We start from the raw sequence: 17,301 nt of genomic DNA, 5'->3' as shown, positions 1-17,301 counted from the left end.
TCCTGCATACGACAATCAATAAATTATCGTGTTTAAATTAGGGAAGTATTTTTGGTGCGGTCTTGCGCTCTAAAAACGCTTTCTAATTATAAGTCGAATGGCCATAACAATAAAAACGTGTTTTGCTCATCATGCTGTAGCCATGGCCACATTCGCAACATCGTATTCTATGTATAGCCCGAAAACAGCCTCTACGTCAAAAGCATCGTACGGACAGCTACAAACTTGTTTGACTGCTTGAACGAGATAGTATCTACTGCTTCTACTATCGCGGCTTCTGAAGAACCCAAGAAACAATTCGAACTCTGAAACGAAAAATGCAAAATAGCAAGGAACGCCTGAAAGCTCAAAAAGTCATCAGAAAAACAAAAGTGTAGTAGTAACAATTTTGCGCTCTCGATTTAGAGCTTTGGTGGCTATCAAGTGAAGGACAAGCATTTCGTGCGGTTCAGATATACGTACTCCGAATTCATCTGTTATATTCTGTGAATCAGATGGTATACGGCCAAGGAACCTTATTGCAATCCATTGGCTTGAAATAACCCTAAGCATATTTTAATCGGATCTTTCACCAACGACAGAAGACCTATCATTGAAAAAATTAAATACTTAAAGGAAAATAGTTTCTTTATCTTTAGTATGGAATCCTTTATTTGTGGTTAGATCCGAAGCAACTTAGCAACAGCGAAGTCATGACGGCACGGCTCTTCTAGAAGGACGATATCATTAAATGCGAGGCTTATTACATTGTTCTACAAACTATGGTGAAATTATGAGTCACCATCGTCATAAACTAGAAATAGCGTTGTTCGTCAAAACGGTAAACCGCCCCAGAAACGTAATTTAGTCTAAAATTGAAGTTGTAGAAGTTGAGCCTAAACAGAGCCAAGGAGTTTTAACCGGCCGGCCCTGCAGGCCAGAAGCCACTTCTCAGTGTGGGACGTGTCTGAGCAACTCAAAACATGACTTCTCAAGGATGTCTTCATTGAAACAACTAGAAAATGATACAATTGTCATTTCTCACTGTAATATACGATTATAAAACACAGCATTGCTTGTCTAATTTAAAAAACGCATACTGTATTCTGGGTGTTATCTGGGAACTTTGAGTCTGTATAAGACGGGTAACTTATCCGGGCTACAGATGATCAATTATAGACAAGTGGAGTTATAGTTAATATAAATTGGGCGAAAATATTTCATAGAACCAAAAATTAAACATACAGTATAATGCATTATATAACTTCTGAAAGTGTAAAAGTTTGTCAAGTAGTATTTTTAAGAATTTGAAAGGAATAGTCCAAGTGCAGCCTTGACAAAAATGTGAAGTAACTGACTTCGCCGTAGTTTCTTCGTTGATATAGCTCACGTAGAAGCTCAACGTCTTTTTTCAAGTTTTGCTTCGAATAATCGTTGAAACGTCTTCACGCTGTCCTTGAACCGCAGTAGTTTTCAGAAGATAAAGTTGAATTCGGAAGTTTTACAGCGTATGAGGCTAACGGCTGTTAGAACCTTATGACACACTAGGGCCGCACCAACAAGAAACATGCTCGTGAGGAATAAGCAACTTTTTGTTCTTGGCACGTGTTCCTTTCCTTAGAACTCTTACTTACATCGAACGCATACAGACCCGATATACGATGGCGAAAATATGTGGTTTGAAAGAACCGATATATACATAAGCGTAAATTTAAACAGTACAATTATAACTGAATATATTTACAGTGACCCGTCTGAATGAAAATATTCAATGGTGTGACGTTAGTGGCGAATCGTTGTTAAATTATATACAACGCTTAATTGGGTCGAGAAATTTCCGTTCGCTACGTAATCTCGTTTCCCACGGACTCCTTTAAAAAGTGCGTTGTCATTTATGATGATGACCGTTATTTTATTAGATGTGGGTAGCGTATCAGCCTACGCTGCCCGCAGGCCGCAAGATGAACAGTTATGGTTTGGAAATCATGAAATGCTTGCTATGGCCTTGCAAGCATTTTATAGCGTAGACAGGTCTGTGTTTATGTGGCCATTGTAATTTTGTCGTCTATGTATAAAAGTCGTCCTATTTTTAGACTGACGCATTAGACGTTTTAAAGCAATTATGAAAGGTATTCATTTTCTACGAGTTAAAATGGTTTACAACATGAAAGCTATTTAAACAATAATCCAACATATAATCCCAGATTACCGAGAATTCAACGGAATTCATTATACGAAAGATCGATGTAAATATGTGACGATACCTCCTTAAGGATTTGAGCTGGGAACTCCAAGACTGAGGCTTTTAAGGAGTAAACAGTTGGGTGTATTGATGGCAATTTATATTATCTCCATATTAAGGATTATGAGACTATATCTTTTATCTACTACAATCAAACCGAATATATACGGAATGGCATTTGGTTACGTTCTGTTTCAGCGCTTTGCACATTCTCGATCGAGGTCTATGATTTACCTCCTGTTTTTTGTCAGTTTGCGTGGATCTTATTGTCAGACTATTATTTCTGCGGTTATTAACGTTATCGTTACTTAAAAAACACAATGGTGTAATGTGTTTATTAAAAGCCTATATCAAAAAAAGACTATTTACTCAACATTATGAGAGCACTTAGTAGAACATACGTAATTTATAATAGATGGCCAAAAGTTATCCTATTAGTTAGAATAAGCGCATTGTAGTAAATGAATCCAAGCATTTTCCAGTTTTGCCGTTGTTTTCATATACTCATCTCAACGAAACCTTTAAATACAATTACGAAGCAACAATAGACGTGAAGAAAAATTTTATACTACGTATGAAATTATTTAGAAAATATTCTGTGACGCGTGTACACGTACCGCCAATACCGATAATTGATTTCGGTTTTCGAAACCGAAATCAATCATCGGGTTCAAGTATGCCTTGTTGTAACCCTGGAAGCTTTCGGATGTAAAAGATCCGTGTATGTTTTCGAACACAAACGTATATCAGTCGGAATTCAGTTGACATGAGACAAACAGGTCGAGCAAAGCTGACTTCGCAGACTCGTGGGATGATTGTATTTTTTTTGAACATTACCAATTAACTTCAAGTCAAGTTCAAACTTAACGTTGACAGCACATGTAAATCGAAGAATTCAAAACATAAACAAAAAAGCGACTTTTTTCAACGTGCAGAACGTATATTACTTTTCTAATCGTATCCAGCCGCGTTACATAAAAGCGTTCAGTAGAACGATTATCTGCCGCGTGCTGAAGTGCTAAAAACTCAAAGCCCAGTTTCTTCATTGTAATCGACGGCAGTGGTTCGGGTTTTGGTTTTAACTAACAATTCTATATTATTTAGCATTTCTCTTGTTGAGAATCGTGCTTTTGGATCACCAATAATCAGGTTAACGCAGATTCTCATCTTTAAAGCAGGCCCCAGCGATTGATCTTTCGGTCTAATGATCGTCTTTTTTGTCTTTGATCTTGTTGTAATGCTGGATTTTGAATCCGCAAGGAACATGGACGGACTGGGCTTTCCGTGGCTACCGGGCCGCTATGATGAGTATGCAGCATGCGATTCTCAATATCGCGTACGAGATATCTCAGATAAATTGGCCTTTGCTAACTGATCAAATCTTTCAGACAAAGTATGCATATCTTTGTTTTTAAATAAACTTAGTTTGTCGCTGGCCCAGAAGTGATTATCCTCGTCTTCATATGTATGCATTCATGCATATGCATGCTTACCGCGGGAGGCTAACTTGGAAGAAGTGCAAATGGCTTTATGGTGTGTATACGAATGCCATATAACAATTTTTCATTCTCACTATATAACGTTCATCGAGATGCTTGCACCCGTCGTTTTCCAAAGCAGGGCAAATTTGTGAAGCATAGTTCATTTATAGGCTCGGCTCTTCCAGTCCTCATTGAACATGCCTCCTCGATTTCCTCCAGTTCTACCTTATTTTAGTACGATCCTAGATAGAATCTATTGTTACTCTGCCGTGCTATTGGCTTAGGCTATCGAAAAAATCTTATGCGTTGTATATAAAACTTTGAGCTATTCTTCATACGATATTTTATATAGGCAGCTTCTTGCACAATCGATCAGGCCATCATGAATCAACCTATCAATGAATGTACCTGCATCATTCGAAGCATGCACTCCAACCCTTCATTTCGTTGGCATTATCATTGCTTTAATATAATAATTTAAACAATTGGGTTTTATCGATGCCTTTATGCCACTTACGTTAATGCAGGGTTTTATGCGTCTGGGCTTATGGGAGCGTCAGCTTGCGTCTGAAGATAGTGTGGATAGTCCACGAGGGTGCCTCGACAACGCAACCGATTCGGTGATCTGCCAGCCGCTTTTGAAATTCATAAGAAACAGTGTCATGTCTAGATAATCGACCTTTTTTTATCTTTCCGGCTGAAAGATGAGAACATATTAGGAGATCAAACTACTCCTTTCTTAGAGCTTTGGATAACGTAAAAGCGTAAAACAAATTTATTGATCAGCGAAACGTTTCTGATAAGCAACGACGTCTGTAAATGTGGATCAATGCAAAACAGGCGCAAACGTTAGTTTGACGGATAGCGGTTCATGTTTAGCTAGATCAGAAGTGGTAGAAAGACACTGTGCAAAACGCTTGATGCTACTATCGAAGAAGTAATATATTGGCTTTCTCGTTTGTATGCATAATAGCAATAGCTGTCACACAAGTTACTGCAATCAAAAAACGCTACTTTTTTTTTTAGCTTCGATTATAAGATTGCAGAAACGATAGTCGTACATAAATTACGAAAAACGCATAGAACGAATTCGTTAGTTTTAAAAAGCTAAACACGGTCAGTTTCTGGCGGAGCAATTGATTAATTTGAAAGAACTGACTCAATATATTATTGTTATATGTAGACGACAAAAATTGGCCTGACGGAGAAACATGTTTGGCCACCCTTGACAGCTCTGTCAATGCCAAATATGTTCGTAAAGGAAATGATTAACGACATACGCTCCACAAAGCGTATGGGTTGAATAGCTAAAATGATCCTGTGGCCAACCGAGAAAAGGACGACTGTTAAAAATAAAAGTTGTTGGATTTTTTGATAGTTGCTAAGCTACGTAAACCTCTCAATGTACTCGCATCAGCCTGCAAAAATGTAGCGCCGACAGAAATGAGCTCAAAGTAGATATGTTTCGCAAACACACACAGGAGAAGAAAGGTGCAGCATTCCTAAGGCACAGTGAGATTGTCAACCTAAGCAGTTGTAAGGATGTCTAGGCTTAGGAAGAGGTAAACATGTTTCGTCGTCGGGGCCAAACGAGTGAAAACATTTTTCACAGCAGCACCAGATGAAAGAGTCACTTGAATATTTCTTTTTGCATTACATAATACCATAATTACAGATACCCCTTAGGTGTAAATTCTGATTCCAGACGCTAATCTCGCTTCCCGGTGTATAAGTCTATGCATCCATTTTACTGTCTGACGATATGCAGTAGCTGTAAGTTCTACTAATGAAATGCCTCCAAAACAGAAAATGTTTTTGTGAAACCGTCAAAAACTAGTCAACCTAAATGTTCATCATCTATTTCTTGCAAAGGTTATTCGTTAACCCGCAACTGTTCGGCTTGTTTTACATTACAGAGTTGTTTATACCTTGAGTACAACGAATCCGAGGTTAGTTTCCTTAAAGCTATATTAGGAAGTGAGATGTCTTCCGCTCTGATCGCTTATTGTAGCGATCTTTGATAGCAAAAATAAAAAATCTTTGCCGCAATTAACTTTTCAACTGCTTACGAGACAACTTAATAGAACTTGATTCATCGTCACGCCTTAATAATGTCAGCTCATCTCACTACAACGAGCCAATCTTTTCTCTAAGCGAACGCCTAATGCCTGGTGGAAATTGACGCAAAGGTGCGTTGTTGTAGCCGATGCTGTTGCTGTGTTCCTTTGTCAGCCACCAGCAATTTAATTACGGCACGTCATTGCCGCTTCAAGCGCTCGTCCTTCCAGGGATGCTCCCTGCCTTTCTCGAAAATAAAAACAGATCGCAATATCTATCACCTTTTCTTTCAGATTGAAAAGAATCTACGGAAAATGTATTTTGTCTAAGCACTTTCGAAGTGACTGATCCAAGAGCAAGAAATTCGCTTATAAACGGGTTGAGTATATATGCATTTGCAAGCTAACCTCTGAATCCGTGGTCTACTACTATATCCTTTTTGATCTCAACAGAATGCCTTCACCGTTCCTACTCCGCTCCTACAGGTGCCTGCAAGATTATTTAGGATGCTTGCCAGTCTTTCGGTGAGGATCGCGAGCCTCATGATTTTTTATTAGTTATTATTTATTTTCGAAAAAAGATGAAAGAAAGAGAGAAACAAGATGTACTATGTCTGTTCAAAGCCTGCGTATAATCGTAAATATATTTCCTCTGTATCACCATAACAACAAGTACCTATAAAAATCTATATGTCTAAGATAATACACAGAATTTCATGTCATTGACAAAATGGCTTTATTCCAAAGTTATATCACGCACAACTAATAATTCTGTTGGCATTTCTGGCGTTCGATTTCTAGTTTCATATTCTTCACAAAAAAAATCCACCAGGTGGTACACTTCTACTGCAGTACCTCTAGTAAACTTTACATCGTCTTAATCATTATTCGAATAATCATCATACAGGGATTGCTTCCAATATACGCGTAGATGTCTCCATTGAGAACGTCGTTTCATAAACATGTTTTCGGAAATCTACTACTAACAGATGGTCATTTTACGACGAATCTGCATTTGACAACTTTCCTGCCGACAAAATATTAGCAAAAGAGATCAGATACAGCGCCCAAGTCGGTCTTAGTCAGGTGAAGCAACTTAGGACGTATCGGGTGCATAAAACATTTTGAATTACGCGCGTCTCTTTTAATTTTTCTATCAGTCCCTTGAGGTGTCCTGGCAATATCCAAAAGCTAAATGCCACACCTGCTAGCTAAGATTTAAAAAATCGTTACACTATCGACGAACAGCGGGAAATTTGAAATTTTTCAAAGTAGACGTTGTGGCCCTATTTGGCGCTGTTTTCGATGTTTATATAAAAAAAAAAAAAAATGACACGATATCTCATGTATTCTTCTCATCGCGCTGTATACGAAAGCTATAAGCGCCGTTAGGTGGCTCAATTCAATTTTCGTTTATGTTCGCTTCTCTGTATTTACATGAATCGTACGAACAGCATCGGCGCGAGATATGGGCCCATGAGCGCCATTTACGTTACTAACCTAATATACGCTCGAAAATTGTTTTTCCTTTTTACGATAATGACAACAGTAAACATTATTCGTTTATGCTGTGTATATGTGTATGATAATGATAAATCCCAACGCTTTCGTTTTTTCTATCTTCGTTTGTCTCCTCCACTTCCGCTTGTTTTCTGTTGTCTGAAATAAAGATTCAGCCAAAAGTTATTCGATACGGGATTGCCCCTTCTCTCATCCAGTGGACCTTTCACTGTCTTCTGCTTGTCTCGTTGTCGACTTGTTTATCTGTCTACCATGTTTGTACATTAACATAATCGCGAATATGTCACAATCAAAAGAGATGCGGACGCTTGACCTCTTTTCAGTCACCACACAGTAGTCTTAGCTATATTAAGGTCGGTTTTTTTTTTGCATTCTCATTATCGCTGCCATTGGCTTTAGCTTATAGCTTGTACAACCTTTTATCATGTTGCGTTCTATGACCGTTTTTACCGATCGTCAAATCATCATAAAGCGGAATGTACAGTATTGTACAAAGTTTGTTTATCTCATCGTTTCTATCATTCTCATTATAATGGCGTCCACTTGTTTCCTTTTCACGCACTTTCCCGTTCATTTACTTTCTGCCATCACACCTATTTATATCTCGTACTATTCGTCATGTATATATTTATACGACCGTCATTACCACCATCCTTATTTTGTTCACCTTTCCGCTTCAATGCTTCCATATTTTATTGAAGCGGCGCATACTCATTCTTCTATCATCTCATACATTATGGCGGTAAGCGCTCCCAGTGCGGCAGTCGCAGATACCGTTTCCTGCTAGCTCTGTCCGGCCCGCTGTTGTGGTGACCTGTTGTTCTGCTGCTATAGTAACTTCCTGTCTGTTGAATCAACGTTTGGTACGTCAGATATTGTTACGGTCAGCTGATGTAACGTCGGGCCCACATGACGCGCAATGCGATCGTCGCCATCTCAACGAGTAGCCATGGCGTCAATGCGACACTCTGCGAGACGGCCAACTTGAACACATTGCGGTTATCTGTGCTGGCTGCGTGTACGACGCACGTGACGAGACAGGCGATCACGCCGATCGTTGTGAGTGTCACGGCAAGAGTGACGTGCATGCCGGGGAAAATGTACTGTAGGCCTTGCGGGCCTTTCTGCCGACAGTCGACGATATGCATGGCCGTACAGAACACGCATAGCAGGCCGATGATACAGGCTGCGAAAAGCGCGTGTCGAGTGTCGCGGTCAAGCAACGCCGAACAGCCGAGAAGAAACGTGCAGAAACCGGACGCCACCTGCGCAACTCGGAATCGCAGCAGTACGGCGAGTGGGCGACAGGCGTTGAACGGCTGGAGAACAGCAGGCGCTTTGTGGGCATTGGTGAGTGGCACCGAGTACTCGGTGACGATGATCGTCTCCAGGTCGGGCGCAGACGCCACCGAATGTCTAGTGCGGTAGATCGAGGGAACAGGTAGCTGCGTAGCTTTCTTCTTGTCGACGTTGGTTGCGACAGAAGCTGAGTTATTTAGGTCGTTGGCACTAAGGGGCACCCCCTCCGACAAGGCGCCGTTTCTTCGCAACGAACAATCTGCGCGCGGCAGGAGATCGCTCTGTGACGGGCCGGACTCTTGCGATGATGAGTCCTCTTGACTGCTCATCATGTGCTTCTTAGTCTCAATGGCAACAGCGGCTCGCGCTAGTACTTCGATGATTGCTCACTAATGCTACCTTTGCGCAGCAGCTGTCACTGTTGAGACTGCAGCTGTTGGTGCGGACAGCGACGGCGGCGGCCGAATCTTCGCTGGTGACCGTGGCTGCTAAGGCCGTGACAAGCAGAGTTGCGGGACTGAAACTGGATTCGGTGGGGGCGACAGCAGCGGCAGTAGTGATTGTATCGTTGTGGACATCAGAGACATGTACTTTAACGTTCGTTACTTACTTCAATGAGTGTGAGGGTGATAGTAGCGATGATGAAGATATCGATTGCGATACGGATGTTGATAAAATGGACGCTGGCGCTGTTGCGGATGATTTCGGCGACAATGGCTTGTAGAACGACCGTTATTAATAATTTTTATCCTAGTACCGTTCCGATTACCAATATTATTTCTACTACGATTACGATTAAGACTAGGTACTGTGCTGCCTTACAGTTACTAGGTTTATTTACGTTGCTTAACCCGGCAATAGGAGCAATGATGGTAGCTGTGTTTTTGTTGGTCGCGGTAGTAATTGCGACAATGCGTAGGGTCCTACACTGGGTTATTGCCGATACCGTTGAAGCTGTCGGTGTCAATGGGCCGCATGGCATGCCCAGTGACGATAAGAAGTTGCTGCTGACGATATTAATCGGTGATAATGACGAATTAGTTAAGAAAATTGGACGATTGCTACTTGGCAATGGTATTCGTGTTTTAAGGTTTGTAGTAATGACAATACTGGTGGTAGTAATATTAGAAAGGTAGCGTTGGATACAGTTGCAGCCTTGATTTAGACTGGCGTTTGGCGTCGTCCAGGCCGACGCTAACGACACTGCTGCTAGTGAAGGCGTTACATTATCGTATATCACGGGCGTAGTGGTCGAGCCGCCTTTGTTGTCCCTCTTAGCATTAGCTCTACGCGACGTTTCTGGCCGTTGGTAAGTGAGCGAAGAAACTGACGAAAGTATGACAGCAGCAGCTTTTTTCCCGTCGACGTCGTCTGCGTCAACGTACGGGAAAAGCCTCGTCGGCACTCGGGAGGCCTGCAACTGCAACAGGTATTCTACTACGGCAATCTGCATAAGAATCAAAATCACTCTCGGAGAACGCCAGAACGACTGCCTGTAAGCAAAACAAAAAAGAGAAAAGAAAGAGAGTCACGAAGCCAGTCGATACCAAACGGCGCAAGCGGAATTAGAATCTGTTTGCGACACGGACGCTGATGGCTAAGTAGAATGACCATGGCCGGGTTGATTTAGAGTTTAGTAAAAAGAAGGAAAGGAAAAAAAGACAACAGCTACGCCAGCACGTATTAGTGGAGAAGAGGTCCTGACAATCTCCTTTTAGCATTGCTAATACAAGTGTACTTGCAGAAAGACAGAAACGCGGTGGAAAAGTTGTGGTCTATAAGGACGGTGCTCCTACACAAGATCATACACGACAAACAGCGATGCCATGTTAACGTTGCGTACGCCACAGCCCATGTCTGTTCTCGCGTGTACAGGCCGTAATGCAGGCGGCTATACTCCGCAGAAAGTATACGCATACGCGCCTGTAAATAGCCCGAAACCAGCCAATGCTTCAAGTATTATTAAATATTGTCAAGGTCGGTGGCCTGTCCTAAAATCTAGACCCTGCTTGCTACTACTTCCACTCGCAATTCAAAAGATGCAGTCGGAAGAAGAAAACCCGCCTTGCCTTAGTCAACCGCCATCTCAAGGACGGCATAAGGGAAATTCCTCCGGGCGGCTAGCGACAGTGTATCTGCCTGCGTTGGCCTCTATTGCTTCCGTGGATTTTTTCTTTATTATGTAGGCCCCGGGAAAGGATTAGACCATTTTATAGACACTGTATTACAACGGCCAGGCTGGCTCATAACGGACTGTAAGATTACTGACGTAAGGCCGCACAATCTTTAGTCTCCCACAAGGAGCCAGTTTTCAGCATTTTGTTGTTAACATATATATAGTACAACTTTAGATAGCAAGCACTGCTTTGAAAAGCAGACATAAATTAGATTGCAACGTGAAGACATAAAGCACCAAATACGTTGTATTGTGTCTGATCAAAACGAGACATGCCGTCACTATAAAATGCGTCAAGTTGCAATGCAAGACCGAGTAGATCCTGAGGAAGGTCTTTAGGGTAGCCGCGAGGTAATACGTTACACACTGATGTAAAAACCTAGTACAAACTTTCGGTCAGATCTACCGGTTACTTAGGACAGTATAACCCGCTATTGTATAATAATCCCAGGAGAATCACTTTTTCTTGGGTGACGTCTGCAGTCATGAGCACGAAAAGAACATGTCGACCTTTCATTGCCGTCAACTGGTTAGCGAACTCCTCAGAAGCTTGTTCATTTGGCTTTCTTATATACATTTATCCTCCCACTGAAAAACCCGAATAGTTACATTTGTTTTTATGATTTCCGATTTATAAGGTTGGGTTGCACAAAAAATGTGCAATCTTTCTCATAACAGTAGCCTTTCTGTTATTCAATTTAGTATATCTAGGGATGGAAGACACGCCTTAGTCTGAAGCCGGCCAGCAGCCCCCGCGCACTGAGACGCAAGCACCGAATGAAATATAAATACGAACACTCCATCAAGCGCTAACATGAATGCGAAGGCATTGTTTTGCATGCATTGGGACCACGATGAGAGAAGGCGTTCACGATCATGGTCTGCTCTTGCTTGTCGGCACACGAAAGATGCTGTACTATATAATATGTTGTCATATTTCACTTCATTCGTATTTTTTCTGCTTGTGAAGATTATGCTGCATATTTCACGTACCCACCATTAAATGCGGCAGTCGGCGAAACTACTGAACTCTCTCCACGTTACGTTCCTCTGAACTGATGATTAGCTAATTCAGCCATCTTCAAACTTCCGGCGCTCGTTTCTGAAACCTGAAGTGCCTCGGAAATGTTCTCGAAATTTCATTTCTCGAAAATTGCTCCGAAAACAATCTAAACATCTCTGTGCATTGTACATTTATACGCGATAATTCATCGTCCAACAGTATAAACATGTGTACTAGTTTTTGTGTTCTGCATATAACATAGAGATATACGGGGAACTGTCGTCATCAGGGGGCGCTTCAAAGGAAGGTTTTATGGTTCGGTTTTGGCAACATATACATATTAATATTTGCACGACAAAATTTATGTGGCAGCAACTTGTATTGCCTCTAGGGTTACTTTCAACGCGAAGTCAAGCTGCCCTTAGCCCTCCGGATTTGAAGATCAGTTGAACGTGGTACGCCTCGTTAGTCTTAACAACCGACAATGTTCTACGTATAGAGAAGCAACCAACGGTCGCTGTCCGCTTCGGCTTTTTACTAGCAGGCCAAGCACTTCCGTATCGACAAATGGAAGGAAAATCGAATCGGCTAAAGTCTTACGGCCTTACTGTCAGGATAGCATAGTGTGTACCCCCCTGTTACCGTTCTCGTTTTCTCTTTGACACGTTACCATCTTAAAGGCAGCCATCTTAAAAAATATGGAGAATTACCATCTATATTGTTGTTTTCTAATAATAGCGTAATTTGGAAGATGTACCCATTAATAATCACGTAGACGAAGAGACAGGCAGGCTGACACACCATGTTCGATATCATCCCTTCGCTGTTTGGTCGTTTGAGGTCAACGATAGTCTTATGGTAGTTGGGCACGTTTGAACCTCACGCTGAAAGCACGCATACGTCTAAATTTACAGAGACCAAAAAACGGTCATTTTGCAATATTCACTGCATAGTTGCGTGGAATAGAAGACGTACCCTTCTATCTTGTACTCCCTAGTACCCTCATAGCGCTATCATCCAACACTGGATGAATGGCTACGTACTAGTTTATATTCAACGTAGTAAGTTATTAATAATTAATTGAATAAATGAAGCCTAATGTCTGAGCAGAACAGCTGATCCGTTTGTAGTAGATTGCTGCTGCTACAAGAGGGATTTTGCACAAATCCTTCTTTGGTAGACGGCTAATGTAGAGATATCCTAAAGTACTCACCTCAAGACCCTAGAATATTTTTTTAAGAAAAAGTTGCACCGCAATGGCGGAAAATGCAGCTAGACAAATTCTTTTTCGTTTGTTGTTGTCAAAAACTGTAGCGTACAATAACTTTAGAAAACGTATTGTTAAATTATTGTCATTAAATTTACGTATTACGCCTATCTGTTTTCGCAGCGTACTGGGATAATTGTCTAGTCAATATTAGTCAGCTAGTTCCACAAAAAGTGGGCTGGGATTACAAAAAGTCTACTATGCAGACCACAGAACTAATTATAATCATTACTATATTATTAATTAGCAGAAAATTTCCGTTGATTACGCGTTTTGTATTCAACCTGCCCCAAAATGGACAACGGAACCCGGTCAGCAATCTAAAGCACTTAGCAGTGAATTATTGTAGCCAAAAACTTTCGTCGCTTTCTACACGTGGAAGGTTATGGTCACAGTCTCTCCCGCGGTTATCCTTTGCGGGTGTTCTGTCCTGTCACTGCAACCACAGGTGCCTCAATCTCTCTTCAACCTTTTCGCCTAACATATTTTTCTTCTTTTAACTAGAAGGCAACGAAGATACTACCGACAAAAAAGTGGGAAACACATTTTCATTCGAAAAATGTAAATTCAAATTTGCGTTCACTGGGTTTCCACACGTACTTTGATAATCACTGTCCGCTTCGGCTTTTTACTAGCAGGCCAAGCACTTGCAGTGCCAAAAATGCAGTTACATATGTAACATCATTCAGTGAACTAGCTGGGGGCGGTAGTACATAGTAGGGATGTCCTTATTTTCTCTTTTCTGGACATCGTCACGATGTTTGCTGATAATGCTGTTACTTTATGCAGGTTACAACAAACGATTGTGTTATGGGTCGCTGCTGCTAGTTTGGCCAAACAAGTTATCTTCCATTACTATTGGAACGTGGAATAACCCCAGACATCAGCCACTGTAACTTCACAATTACCCAACTTCAAGAAAATCGAAAGAAAGGCCCCTAATGTCTTTGCGTCGCTTTTCCGCTTGTCGTTCTTATCAGCCAGTTCAGCCGTTGGAAGGATTGTCGTTTACTGACTGCCAGACAACCGCCTGATCCCCCTTTAACCCAAATGATCATCAAAGTAATGTGCATTATGTAACACATGTGTTTTTTCCTCAAAAAGAGGAGCTAGAGTCCCATGATTGCCTGTATGGCAGCAGCAGCAAAAGGAGATAAGTTCTCGCCTTGCCCTGTAGCGCATACTTTACAGTAACATGCCCGTCTTCTCCGTGTTCCCTGACACAGCCTGGTACGGTCGTCGCTGCTAAGCAGCAGTATCGGCAAAAAAAGCGCGTTCCTTCGACGTTGGGGCTATGCTACTCTGGCATCGTGTGCACCGAAATGTGTAAGGGGTCGTGCGTTGTCTTGTGCATAAACATATATATGCTGCTGTATAAATTTCTCTTTGTGTACCTGCCTGCTTATGGTCGGCAGCGCATATGCGTGCGTAACGTGCCTGCGTAACTCTGTGTATTAATTTATATATAAGTGTCTGCAAATGTTCGCGATGTGTTCGAAAGGTCCGCGGAGCAAAGAGTACACGTTCTATAAGATTTCTCTCCCATGAAGCGTTGCTGCTTCCGCTACGGTCGACAAAGATAAAAGCTTAAAATCGTCTAATATATAGCAAACACGTGAGATCAGGTCGTTAGGAAGAGCCACGTCACACGCAACAAGTAGGCGTGTGTCCACATTCCTAAGCTGTCGCCTTGAAGAAGGCCGGTCTGGGATCGAACAGAACGGAATGGAGCAAAATGGTATCAGTTTCACCTTAAGGAGCTTCAGTATTTTTTCGAGTCACAATTTTCAATTCAGAACGACCTACATGATTGGGCGGACACGAATTTTGAGGCAAGGATTAAGAAAGCAAGCTGCCTTTGTGTGTAATGTACGACCAAAGGGTGCATCGATCATGGACCCACCGTCATTCAATGGGTGGCGTGAAAGAACCTTTTTGATAGATTGTGCTGAGTAAACCGAGAAAGCTGGAAAAAGAAAAACCTCTACGAATGAAATTTCGTTCTACTGAGATGAAACCTCGATTACTTGACGATGGAGTCAGAAACCTTGAACAAACGAGGCAGCAGTCTTTATTCCGTTCCCTTTTTAAGTTATCTCGAAGCCTATTTATCCACCTTAGCTCAGTCTCGTCCTAATCGTCACCTGTTGTAATTGCTTTCTTCTCTTATACGTACATTCTCGTGTTTAGTTTTGCATGAAAATGCATCAACGGAGATCTACGTAAAAAAATCGATTATCTATTCATCTACATGTATAAGCGGAGTTTAGAGACAATGTTGAGAGGCACAACACTGCACTCTCATATAAGACAGATGTGTATTCTGCGCTCTGCTTGGCTCAGTGACGACGAGAAGATATGCATATGTTTATTTATGGATTGTTTATTAAACAACTCCAAGTGACAAGTGTAAGATGCCAAATAGCATTTACCATGTTTCATAAAATGCGGCCCGTTGCTGTATTCAGTCAGCCCTGGGGTGAGAGGTAAAGTTGGCTTTCGACTGTTCGCCCCTCCGTCTGGACGCTGTAGTTTACGTATATGTTTATTCGTACCAATTCATTACATGTTTGTAAATTCGCATACAGCTCATCTTTGAAATGAATAGTAATGAGATGCGCGCCGACAGCATCGTCATCTCCCGCCAACTGCTGCTGCTGCTGCTGGTAGTCACTTTTGCTGATACATGGCTGGCGTCAGTTTTGCTTTTGTTGTTGGCGTTGACACTGTATAATGGCTACTCTTTTCTCTTTCCCACGGCTCCCGAGCTTGGCCACCTGTTGAATTTACTACAAGAAGAAAGGTCTTTTCTTCTGGAGAAGTAAACCAAAAAACTAGCAAACCTCTATAGTCCCCTGACTGATTTTTACTTAATGCTTTCCTCTGTCTCTCAAAGCTTATCCGGCCCACATGCTTTCAAGATCGCGGCTAAGTCGTTGTCATCATATTTTTTTCATATTTATTTATTAAAATTATAGCTACTGACCGCGAATAAGGAACAGCGCCCCACAACGTTTGCATGATCCGGTCAATTGTGCGCGTACATGCCCACCCATTTAGTTTCCTACGCATGAATAGTCGCTTTCTTAGCAGTGGCGGAAAAAACTAGCAATGGGCATTTTTTTTTTGCTTTTCACTGCAAGTGTGTCTCTTGTGAGCAAATATGCACCAATGCGCCCATAAATGTATGTACGCATGCGAACCAGGCCAAAAGGGTCGGCATGCAGCCATAAAGGGGCTAAATTGATTGGTTTTCGGTGGCACTAGTGACGGAAGGAAGTCAGTGGTTCTGGCTGAGCTTCCAGATTTTCCTCACAATGCGCCAGATTACATCAGCCTTTCCAATGCTAAGAGAGCCTTTTGCAGAAACAAGGGGAGAAACACTGGAAGCAAGAGACAATGGGCAAAAGAAACGTCGGTGTCGCAGCCTCTCCCCATCCAGTCGTCCGACGCATGTGTCGCACATGTGTCCTTCCTTCCAAAGCCAAAACAGGGCAGGCAAAGAGCCTTCCGACATCGAGTGCGATTCACGCCGCTCCACATTTCAAAACTGCAAATCCCAGCTCATCCAATTGGAACTTCTGCCCCTTTGCCCTTCTTCATGTAGACGTCGACTCTAACGGCGTTTACCGAATTGTGACTAATCCTGAGAAGCGCGAGAGCTATTGCAGGGAACGCTATGTCTCTTAACTCTTCCTGACTTCATCGGTGTTCGTCCGCAACGTAGATTTAGCGCATTTAAGTCGCCAAGAAAGGTTGCTAATTGATGGGCTGACAGTAGCTTTATTTGATAAGTACCCGAAGATGATATCAATAATACCGAATTTTAAGGACCCTCCAGAGTAACTTCATTTGTTGGCGTTCCCGTCTAGTTCTCGCCTTTAGACGCAAAACATAACGACAGTGAGGAACTTCGAGCGCTGCAAGGTTTCACAAATGTTAAGCGACAGTACAGGCAGTTTATAAGAGATCATATTATGGTAATGTAAAAAATAGTTTTATGGGATGTAGTACATTTTGAATAAGATGTATTTTAAACCAGTGCTGAATTGTCATACAAATTAGTTCATTTAAGCCTAACAGTATTGTCGAAAATATTATTAAAATCGCTCGTTCAAGAAGGATCGCTGTCGAGAAAAGTCGCCTAAGCAAAGTTTACGTTGATATACGTTTGACTTTAATATGCCTTTTCACGAAAATGCCGTGCTTACCATTGACGAGCGATTGGACACCATAGGCATTAACACTGGCGAATCTGGTAATCAAAGTAATCAGC

General features: G+C 41.8%; 1 protein-coding gene across 15 annotated transcripts in view; it reads right to left on the bottom strand.

Moving 5' to 3' along the window:
- Positions 1-6,471: 6,471 nt before the first annotated feature.
- LOC111243548 (uncharacterized) overlaps positions 6,472-17,301 on the bottom strand; it is a 38,582-nt gene continuing 27,752 nt past the window's right edge. For 10 of the 15 annotated variants that reach the window (XM_086978422.1, XM_086978414.1, XM_086978415.1 and 7 more), the window contains one exon: positions 8,911-10,072. In XM_086978422.1, coding sequence (XP_086834548.1) covers positions 9,325-10,072 — 748 coding nt within the window. In that variant the 3' untranslated portion in view covers positions 8,911-9,324. Of the gene's footprint in view, positions 10,073-11,748; positions 11,865-17,301 lie in introns of all 15 variants that reach the window. The other 5 variants (XM_086978424.1, XM_086978427.1, XM_086978423.1 and 2 more) reach the window with 3 other exon arrangements.

The sequence above is a fragment of the Varroa destructor genome, unplaced genomic scaffold (genome assembly GCF_002443255.2).
Source record: "Varroa destructor unplaced genomic scaffold, Vdes_3.0 BEIS01000001.1, whole genome shotgun sequence".
In the NCBI taxonomy this organism is placed as follows: Eukaryota; Metazoa; Arthropoda; class Arachnida; order Mesostigmata; family Varroidae; genus Varroa; species Varroa destructor.
This window is presented reverse-complemented; position numbering and strand designations above follow the sequence as displayed.